Raw genomic sequence first — 10,766 nt, forward strand, 5'->3', positions numbered from 1 at the left:
CAACCCCCGAGCCTCTCATATTTGAACCCTGGAGTGACATCCACTGTACTACTGGTTACACAAATCAGTGCTGGGAGTCAGATTGCTAAATCTTAATGCTTACTTAAATGTTTTGCATGGTAATTTCCATGAGGTGTTTGATACCTGCTGAGCTTTATTCATCTAGAATTTCACGAACCTGCTGTTATTCTGTCCTTTGCATTGGCTTTTATTTTTCTTTTTTCCCCACAGGCTGGGAATAGCTTTTGCTTATTATGGAGTCATCCTGGCCAGTGCTGAGTTACTGGAGCGGGACCTGGTTTGTGGCTCTCAGGCATCAGTAACAGAAGAATTTGGAGATCATTCGCAGGAAAGCCAAAGCCCGTGTCACTGTCACTTATTTGCCCCTTCAGATTACCAGACCATGATCATCAGCACAATTGGAGAGATTGCATGTAACAGAAAGTCTTCTATCTTTTCTTTCTGTAGCTTTAATACACTGTGCAAAGTGTTTAGGTCAGTAGATTGACATGCACAAGCATAAATCATCAGTATGATCTGCATGCAATTCATCCTGCATTGCTAGTTAGTGCAAGGCCTGTGTATCACTTCTGTGGGACTCAGCACTTTGATCCTTCAAGGAGTCATTATTCTGACTTCAGTCCAAAAACCACTCAGGGTGAGATCTGGAGAGACACTTAAGGCACCTCCAACTAAGTGTATGTTCTAGATCAGTGGTTCCCAACCTTGGGACGTGACCCAAATTAAGATCATGGGGGGTCCACAGTAGGATTGCGTTGGTTCCACGGAGCCAGGCGGGGCGGCCGTGGTCTCTCCCTCAAGGCAGCTGTGGTTTGGCCCACCTCCTTCCCCGTGGCATGAAGGTTTCTTTACATTTCTTTCAGTCAGAAATTCTGTCTGCGGGGTCCCGCACAAAGTTAAGGGGGCCCCGCACAGCCTGATTTACCCCTATCCCCACATCCCCCAAGGATTGGCTCTGGGTTGGGGGGTCCTGATTTAAGGTCATAGCAAGAAAAGGCTGGGAACCACTGTTCTAGATTATGAAACACATATTACTCTCCTCCTTCCCCAGAGAAGGTCAAAAAGGAAGGTACATCTCATACACTGGAGAATGTCAGGAAATTGAAATTAGACGCTGGTAATGATACAGTACTCTCATCCTGGAGGTCAGTCTGGAACTGCAAGTCCAGATGAGAAAAAAACAAGGAAGACAAGTATGTGTAGCTGCTCCCACCTCCACGTCAGGTTGCTCTAGCACAGGGACCCACTAGGCCATTCTATCCAGCCTGTGGGGCCCCTAACAAATTTAGAAAATCAATATTTATCTGCTCCTGGCTGCCTGTCATGCGGCCCTCTATGGCTTGCCAAAACTCAGTAAGGGGTCCTCTGCCTGAAATACTTGCCCGCCCCTGGTCTAGCACATGCTGGATCCGGAGCCTGCTGTGTCTCCACATTGTTTTCACAGAAAGCAAAGAAGCGTGCCCACTGCCGTCCTTTCCTATGCATGTCCCAGACTAATCCTCCATCTGTATCAGTCTGCCCCTCACTGTACTTTGACCCTGCTCCTGTCTCCTATGTGGTGCAGGGAAGAGAAACTCTGTGGGAACAGGACCCCAGTCTCATCATTTTTACTTCTCTTGGTGATTCAGGGAGCTCAGATACTGTGTGGTGGGGGAGTGGAGAGGAGTTGTCTTGAGTTAGCTACTGGAATTCTGAGACATGCATAGGAGGCTGTTCTGGGCCTGCACGTCAGATACCTCTATTCAGTCACGATCCAATGCCTGGAGGACTCTTTTGCATAAATTTGGGAATTTTGGTGTATACCTTGTGTATGTTTTGCTTGAATGGGCCAAAGTGCTTGATTCTTAACATTTTGTGGGCCTTGAGCCCTTGATGACTTGTCCCAGGTCACATGAGCAATCTTTGCTAGTTCTGGGAGTGGACCTCCAGATTCCTTGAGTTCTAGCACACTGCCTCTAACCACAACACCATCTTTTCTTGCCCTCTCACAGTAGTATTAGCCTGTGATTGATTCACTAATTTGACATCATGGCAGCCCTTGTACAAGAGCAATGTGAGTCTAGACTGTGCATAAAGCAGGCATCATAAGTATAATACAGGAAGGCAGGCTTAACGATAAAAATCCTGACATGGAAAGTAGGATCCTGGTGTTGGGCAACTCTTCTTCTGTTTCTACTACCAGGGTACGATTCCTAGCCAGGAAATAGTGAGCAACAAATAAGGTCTAAAAACAGGTAGAGAATCTAACCCCAGTTTGACATTCTTGTTTTATTCTTTTTCCCAGTAAATCCCTTAAATATTGTAGGCATCAATTTTCTAGGAAGACGACTGAGCCTGTCTATAACAATGGGATGCACTGCTCTGTTCTTCCTGCTCCTCAATGTCTGCACAACAAGGTACCTGTACAATTTGTATGCTGGTAATGGTATGGTTGATTGCAGTACCATAGTCAGGTGGCAGGGCCTGTTAAACTCTCTATTTGCTAATCAGCTACTCTGATCATTCTCTTGGCAGTTGCACTTCACTTCCCAGCAAAAATGTGATAGCAAAAGCCGTAATGAGAGCTTGTATTACTGAGACTATGTGTCTCACAAAATATACTGTAGGACATTTACTAGCATGCTAAGACCTTGAAAATAATTACAGCCAGCCTATGCATTAAGCTAAGTAAACAAAGTCCATTGAGAGAGCCACTATCTTTGGGTTTTTTCTTCTTCTTGTGTAATGTGTGTTTTCTTATTCACCCAGCTGGGGAGTCCAAAGGGACTGGAGGGTGCTGATCTATGTGAATTAACAAGGTCTGATTGTATTCACTAAATGAATGTTGAATAGAGGAAAATTTCCATATCCTTCCTAATAAAGCTGGACCAGGACTTCAGAGAGTGCTTATGAAATGCCCTTTCAGTTTAAAGATTCTGGTCTGATCTCAGTGTCTTTGGCAAAAATTATTCACCAAGGTGAATATTCTCCACCTTTCTTTCTTTCTAGTGCTGGTCTGATTGGTTTTCTTTTCATGCTGCGTGCTTTGGTGTCAGCAAACTTCAATACCATCTACATTTACACAGCAGAGGTGGGTCCCCTTCTGGCATTTCTTCTCCAACAAAGTGTATAAAATGGATGAAGGCACATTTGAGTAGTTTGGTGACTGTCCTCATTTTAATCACATAGTTACAGTGACTTTACTATATCTGAGGGTCTCTGGTCTTATGCTAGTCTCTGAATGCTGTTTTAGTTGCCTGTTCTGCTTATACGTATACAATCAGATACAAAACTGGATGAGTAGCTGAGATGGCAAGAAAAAGAAAATAGGAATTGCCATACAAGACCAGAGGCACAGTCCATCTGCTACAGAATCCTGTCCCTCCCGGTAGCCTGTTCCAAATTCTTCAAAGGAAGAGGCACCCCCTCATAATGACCACTTACTAAATAATGTCCCAATGGATGGAAATATTTCCGTTTGTTAGTGGGTTGATTGATGCTTCACAGTAGGAAGGTTTATCTCTCTTAATTTTTAGAGTGGAATTTCACCGCAAATGTTTTTAGCCATGGAAATCTCGTCTTCAGTGATTGTTCATGCCAGTGAATTCTACAGATTTATTTTGTGTTGTGTGAAAATAGTTTCTTTTATTGGGGTTAAGTACTAGGGCTATGTGAAATTTTGCTGGCCATTTTACTTCGACACTATTTCCACCAATTTTGAGGTCAAACCAGCAAAACTGGAATGAAACAAAGACCATCAAAATAGCCTCAAAACAAAATGAGGCTGGTCGAATACGTTTTGAAAGTCAAAATGTTTTGACCATAGGCTGGGGATAGGAAGCCAGTCTAGCTGGGCTGACTTTCCATCCCTAGCACAAGATCCGGCAGGGGGTGGCTAGGCAGCCCAGCTGGGCTAATTCCCCATCCCCTGCGCTAGATTGCGCCAGGCTGGCACCCCTGGCATGATCTAGGGATGGGAAAGCAGCCCAGCTGAGCTGCCTCCTACCCCGACACAATCTAGCAGGGATGGGAAGGCAGCCCAGCTGGGCTGACTTCCCAACCCCAGTGAAAGGTCAAAACAGCATTGAAACAGTCTTTCCGTTTCAATGGAATGGAATAGGACAGCTGTTTTGACTTGAAATGAAATTCGACACGAAACGCTGTTCCTTCAAACCGTTAAAATTCAAGGTGAAACGGAACAATGCCGTTTCACACAGCCCTATTAAGAACCCATTTTATACTCGTGTACCACACGCATCTTTCCTCCAAAAATTAGCCTGCTAAAATTGATACATGTATCTTAAGGGATGCTAATTTTCTGCCCAGAATAGTAGCAATGGCATTTCTATTCAGGCATTTTTGAGGGAGCCGATTAATTTCATGACTTGTAATCTCCTTGATTTCTGCCAATTACTCTTAACTCAGAAGGCATTAATGACCCATTCTCCTTTTTAACAGCTCTGATTTTCCACTAATCAAGCTGTCCTTAGGCAACTGTGCTGAAGAATTTGAAGTTTAGTGATTCCTGATCTCTCTCCTCTAATTTCTCAGCCCCCAGACTGTTTTCATCTTGAGATTTGTGCATGAATCCAGTCTTCAAGAGCTGCTAACAGTTTAGCCATGAAACACTTAAAACTGTAGCTTTTACCTGACCAGGAAAAAGGGGATGTCAGAGGAAGTTTAGATTCTGCCACTGATACATGTGGCCAAACTCTGGAAAAGTTGTTTTTATTACCCTTAGTTCTGCCTCCCCAAATATAAAGTGTCTTTTCGTTGTGGGCATGTAATATGCAAGAAAACACGGTGTATTACCTTTCAGTTTCACAAAAAGCCCCTTGATGCAGCATTACAAGGAAAGGCAAATAGAAGCACCTGCTCAACCTGCTCACTGTCATTAATTATTTAGTGTAACACAGTGATGCTTATCAGAAGGCACTAGCATTGCAGAAATATTAACATTTCAGTGTTTTTGGTGTACATTCTTTTGCTGGAAATGGATGCGTCAGAAGCCACTAATGTGAGAGAATTTTGCACCAGTCAAAAGCTAGGCTGCAACCACCACCACAACTGCACCATACTTCTGGAGACCTTGCTCCTCTCATTGGAAAGGAGGCATCTGGAGTCCTTTAAAAATAGTTTAGTGGTGAAGGAAATAATTTCCCATTGGCCCTTCTGCAAGCAAAGTTATATCAGGCAATAAAATACCCTCTCCCCTAAAATACTAGCAAAGTATTTAAATACTTGCCTAACTTTAAACATATTGAAGATAATGGGACATAGGTATTTGCTTAACTCTATGCAGAAAACTAATCATGTGTTTTAAGTGCTCTATTGGCTCATAGCCTAGGAGAAGAGAAAAGAAAAGAGTACGTTCTGCAGTGAGACCCTGGGCATTTTGTCAGGTGATTTTCCCTGTTACAAATGTTGTGAGTGAATTTAAAGCTTGGACAAAGTGCTGGCTTGGAATCTGCGGACAGTCTGTATCTCCCTGTTCACCAGGCAGAGAGAATGGCAAATCATACTCTTCCCAAGCCACCCTGCCAATGCTTTTCAAACTGGACCTTGCGGAACTACCTCTCCAGCTGAGGAATTAGTTCACCACCTCCAACTTCAGCAAGACTCAAAAAATCTTCATTTTGGACAGGAATGGAAAGAATTTCAAAGGCAGAAATGAGAACGGGGCGGGGGGGCTTGTTACCCTTTGAGATTTCCCTCCAACTGTTGGCCTTTATAATGTAGTGAGCATTTGTGAATAAGCTGAATCACATGCGTTTTCTTATATGTAATGTTTTTTCTCCTGCTGTAGGTTTATCCCACTACTATGCGAGCATTGGGGATGGGGACAAGTGGGTCATTGTGTCGGATTGGAGCTATGGTGGCACCATTTATAGCACAAGTAAGAAGTTTTTTCTGTTGCATCTTGTTGTGCGATGGTGGTTGTCAGTCAGAAGAGCCCGTAGATTAGGAGTTCCTCAGGCACTTTGAAACAGGTTTTTAGCTATTATTTTTTTTAGTGGGCCCATTGTTGTGTTTTGTAAGTTGGTATACTCCATGCCTAGTCGGCTTCCCAATACACACAAGGAACCCTTTGTAGTGCCTCTTTTGAAATTTGTCTAGCCTTTGCCAAACCATTAGTTGTTTACATGGGGAAAAAGCCTAAATCCTGTTTTGCCTAGTCAGCTGCATACTTTCATGTCAGAATGTAGACCTGTGGAAGGCACAAAGGACAGCATTCTATTGCCCTGCCAAAACACCCATCGCTTATGCAGACTTTAAGCATCTAAGCCAGGGGCGGGCAATTATTTTGGGAGGAGGGCTGCTTACTGAGTTTTGCCAAGCCATCAAGGGCTGCATGACAGGCACTCAGGGACAGATAAATACTAATTTTCTAAATTTTTAGGGGCCACACAGGATGGATAGAATGGCCTGGCAAGCCGCATCTGGCCTCTGGGCTGCGTTTTGCCCACCCCTGATCAAAGCCATTCAATGACATTCTACTTTGCATGCCCTGAATCACATTTACACACCGAAGGGTGCCAATACATGTGCTTAGGGGTGTGTGGGGGTGTTAATTAGATTGGTTCCTGAAGAGCTGCTCGTATTAAAATGCTGCAGCATCATGTATATTAAGCCCCAGGACATTTAAAAATGACCATGGGACATTGTAACTATAGATCATTTGATCACCTTTAGTTAAAGCATGCCAGTGGCCATTTTTAAATTCACAGGGGCTTTATACACATGATGCTGCAGCTATGCTAGAGCATTCTAATTTGAATGTATTGGAACATTAGGCACCCTAAAGGCTTTACCCAGTTAAGGCAGACATTTAGTTCACTTTAGGTGCCCAAATAGCAGTTTTCCAGTGGGATATTTGCCACTTTTGGCACTTCTGTACAGTTTGGACTCCTACTCCCAAGCCATGTAGACATGTAAAATGTCCACGCTGAGCACGTGCAGTAGGTTATGCACTGTCTGGGCAGCTACTGGGTAAACTTGCCAAAATTTTATCCAGCAAGAATAGAGAAGGAAGGCACTTCCAAGTTTGCACCTCTGCCAAGACAGAGGAGACCCAGAAACCCTAACAGGGAGAAGTGTGTGCATGTGTCTTAAAAAAGAAATAGCTACCTACTCAATTAGTAGTAGCAAACCTCAAGGCCTCTGCTTTCCTTTCAGAAGAAAGCCCACAAATGCACAGTACTCAGCCTTTTCCAGGCCTTTATCACTTGCCTAGCAGTAGAGCCTGCCACCAGCAACAACATGTAATTCATGTAAAACATATGGCTCATACTGGCATTATTTCAGTGGTACCGGGGTGTACCTGATGTATTTGGTATCAAAGTCACAAGGCAGAAAAAGTCTTAGGAGCAGGAGCCTATGACTCCCTCCCTGAGAAGGTAGCAGCCCCTCTGTGCTCAAGGGATGGTGCAGACAGATTGATAGTGTAAACAGACTTGGAAACATTTGGAACATAATAGTCATTGGACAGACACAGTCCCTATTGCTCCCTCTTCTCCTTCTCCCAGTCTGGAATGCTTCAAAATCACTGCAGCTGCATCCTCTCCAGCCAGGGGACGTAAAAGGAGTTTGTGGGGACTTGCAGGTCCACATACCCCCACCGTCCTCCCCAAGGGGACCACCTGGGCAACAATGCATGATGGAAGAGGATCCTTATGTGGGTATCTATCTGTTTAGGCCAGAAGTCCTGCTAAGATACCTACACCTTCTGCACTCTAGAAGAAGTAAACAGTCGTGACAAGGTGGGGTTAGAACTCAGGACATCCTCCTTTCCAGTGCTGTGTCTCTTACAGGTTTACATTTAGATCTCTAAGTAACACTAAGCCACATTTCCACAAAGCAGGATGTGGGCCCAGGACTAGAAACAAAGTGACTGCCAGATCTAGATCTGTATACACTACTGTATAGAATATACATACTTGTTCATACTTGTAACCACTCTTTTGATGTGGTTATACTCACTGGACAGATTTTCTGGCCATCATCAAGTCCTTTAGTTGCTTGAAATCTTCCACCCAAGTCACGTTTCTTAATTCTGAACAAACCATTGGATGAGTATCTTGCATGGCAGCATTAACTGGTGCTTGAATTATATATTTGTAGGTTCTCATGAGTGCATCATTCCTTGGGGCCCTGTGTCTTTTCTCAGGAGTGTGTATTGTGTGCGCCGTCTCTGCCTTCACTCTGCCCATAGAGACCAAGGGAAGGGCACTCCAGGTTTGTACCAGTTCACTACTACTCTAGGCATAGCAAATTAACTCTTTTGTGACCCCCTAAGCTGTTATGCAGTTAACTTAGCACCTAAGGCACATGAGTCACACGCCTGCCAAAATAAGCACCTCTAAACCGGGGAGACACTTAAATTAACTACATAAGTATTTTTATCATTGTAGTTAAAATCAGGGCAGGTTTTGGTTGTTTGTTTGACTTATGTGGATCATGGCTAAGACACAATCACTGGGTGCAAGTCATTCATGTGTTACAACAGTGGATGTTCAGTCAGATTTTTATTTACTTAGAAGCCTAAAGGTAGAGATTGGAGTTTGGTACAAAACAGACTAAGACAGACAGGCTCCTCATTCCTATTCCTTCCAAAAGGTCTTAGGGGCCTGATTTTTAAAGATATGTAAGCACCAACCTTCTATCGATTCTAAAGGGAGTGCAGTGTCTACTCTTTAAAAATCTGGTCCTAGGTACCTAAATCCATTAGGTTGCTTTTGAAAATGCCATTCATTTTCTCTCCTCTACTTCAGGCAGCCCTCTGCTTTTACAAATCTGGCCTTCAATTTTAAACTATGACTTTAAAAGATATTTGACTTACTGTGTAAAAGATAGTATATACAAAACAGACTTAACAAAACAACCTTCTCTCCCTCTGAGGGTGCAATTCAACCCTTCAGTGCAAAGGGCCAGCCGACCACTTAAGCCCTGAAAGGGTTGATACTGTGATAAGTGTCAAGAAACACTTCATTAAATTGCTGTACAGGTAAAAGGAAAGCTTTGAGTCATTTGTAACGGGCTTGTCTAACAGTGACCTAGGTGAATGGGAGTTTAAATGATTATTTAATGTGCTAAGCCTTTTCTTTCCTGAGACTGGATGTACTTCCGTAAGCTAAAATCACAGCTGAAATTTTTAAGGGCATCATTCTTACTGCAAATAAGACCCATGGCCCTGATTTTGTTGTCATTTATGTACAGAAATAGCTCATTAAGATTAATGAGTGGAACCAAGTATGCCCAGCACACTGGTATGTTAGTAGGAGTGTGGCCACAGACCTTAGCTTGGACAGGGATGATACTAACATTTACACAAGTTACTTTTGTTTTGCATGTGATGTCTCACTGACTGTAATTAAATTACTCCTGCACATAAAGTTACTCACGGATTTTGTTGAATCAGGGCCTCTTCTTCTGTCCATGATCCTCAACCAGGATACTGAGGCAAATGCCTACACATGATTCACAAGAAAAACACATCTTTCAAAGAAGAATTCATGGTGTCAGAAACATTCTGACCTGTTGTGGTTCTTGCAAAATCCTTGCAGCAGTAGATTTGTTCTACTGCTGTTTCCATAGTAAAAAAAAAACACTGAGCGAAGTCTAAGAGCTGGCATCTTCCAAGGGGTGCATTGAGTCTAAAAAGATTGAGAACCACTATATTAGTGTGATCTGTGCTATATAAAAATCCAGCTATGTAGCTAAGGAATATCTATATGCTTGAACAGAATGAGCATAGTTAACCCTGACCAGGTATTCAGCTGTCTGTCTAAATAGTGCCTTCAATGCTGATATCATTTTCTACTTTGAATGAAAGTATTACTGAAACTGTGTTGCCAGCCATGTTTCAAAAGTAATTTTGGAATCCAGGCCAGTAATACTTGAAAGAAAATATCCTGAAAATATCTACTCTGTATGCCAGATTTCAGTCTTGGCAGGATAAAAACTGCAGATCTCATAATGTTCTACGGTGATTGCAGATTCAAGGCAAGGTTTTTGGAAACATACATATAAATGCACATATCTGTTTAGATTCCCTATCTTTCCCTGTATCATTACTCTCAGTCTTCAATTCTTAAGTATTCTCACTTTGACTCTGATTTATCCTTTTGTATTTGTTTCCATTTTTTAGCAAAGTAAATGAACACAGATACCCTGGCTTAGCTCCAGTGGCAGAGATAAAGGAACATTTGGAATATTTCCTGCATTTCATCTGAGCTGTATTTTATGTTGATTGCTTTTTGATGCCATTTCTGGAAAGAGGAGGTATAAATAATTGCAGATGAAGAGCACACAATCTACATTTTCTACAGCACATATTTGGAAAAATTGCCATTTGTATTGTTCCTGTGATTCAATAAATAAATGATTTCTTTCCATCCCCCCACTCCAGCCCCAGCAAGAGGAAGTCTCTTTACTATGTACACAGTTAATGCCATGCCACAAAAAGGCTGGTGGATGATGGCCACTAAAATAAATGGGTTCTAGAAACATCTGAGAGTGTGTGAAGCTAAATTCTGTTGCAATTTACACTCTGTGCGACTCTACTGACTTCAATAGATCCAGGGCTAGGGTAGATTTGGTCCTTGGGTATCTGCACATAGTTAATGGCACACATGGGGTGGGTGTTTGCCTTCAGGTGTATGGATGTTGCCATGAAAATGCAGCTATACGGGGAGGGATGTACCCATTATGTATAACATTCTTTCTCTAAACATTAATGGGACTTAAGTATAACTAAGGGAAGTTCA

The 10,766-nt window shown here is 42.7% G+C and overlaps 1 protein-coding gene across 1 annotated transcript in view; it reads left to right on the top strand.

The window, feature by feature from the left end:
* Positions 1 to 10,488, top strand: part of SVOPL (SVOP like) — a 34,944-nt gene extending 24,456 nt beyond the window's left edge. Inside the window, exons 11-16 of the mRNA XM_090041098.1 lie at positions 232 to 434; positions 2,306 to 2,417; positions 3,010 to 3,091; positions 5,807 to 5,896; positions 8,122 to 8,235; positions 10,148 to 10,488. Coding sequence (XP_089897224.1) covers positions 232 to 434; positions 2,306 to 2,417; positions 3,010 to 3,091; positions 5,807 to 5,896; positions 8,122 to 8,235; positions 10,148 to 10,159 — 613 coding nt within the window. The 3' untranslated portion in view covers positions 10,160 to 10,488. The remainder of the gene's footprint in view (positions 1 to 231; positions 435 to 2,305; positions 2,418 to 3,009; positions 3,092 to 5,806; positions 5,897 to 8,121; positions 8,236 to 10,147) is intronic.
* Positions 10,489 to 10,766: the final 278 nt, after the last annotated feature.

Source organism: Crocodylus siamensis, chromosome 4 (genome assembly GCF_052110815.1).
Source record: "Crocodylus siamensis isolate JL-2025a chromosome 4, ASM5211081v1, whole genome shotgun sequence".
In the NCBI taxonomy this organism is placed as follows: domain Eukaryota; kingdom Metazoa; phylum Chordata; order Crocodylia; family Crocodylidae; genus Crocodylus; species Crocodylus siamensis.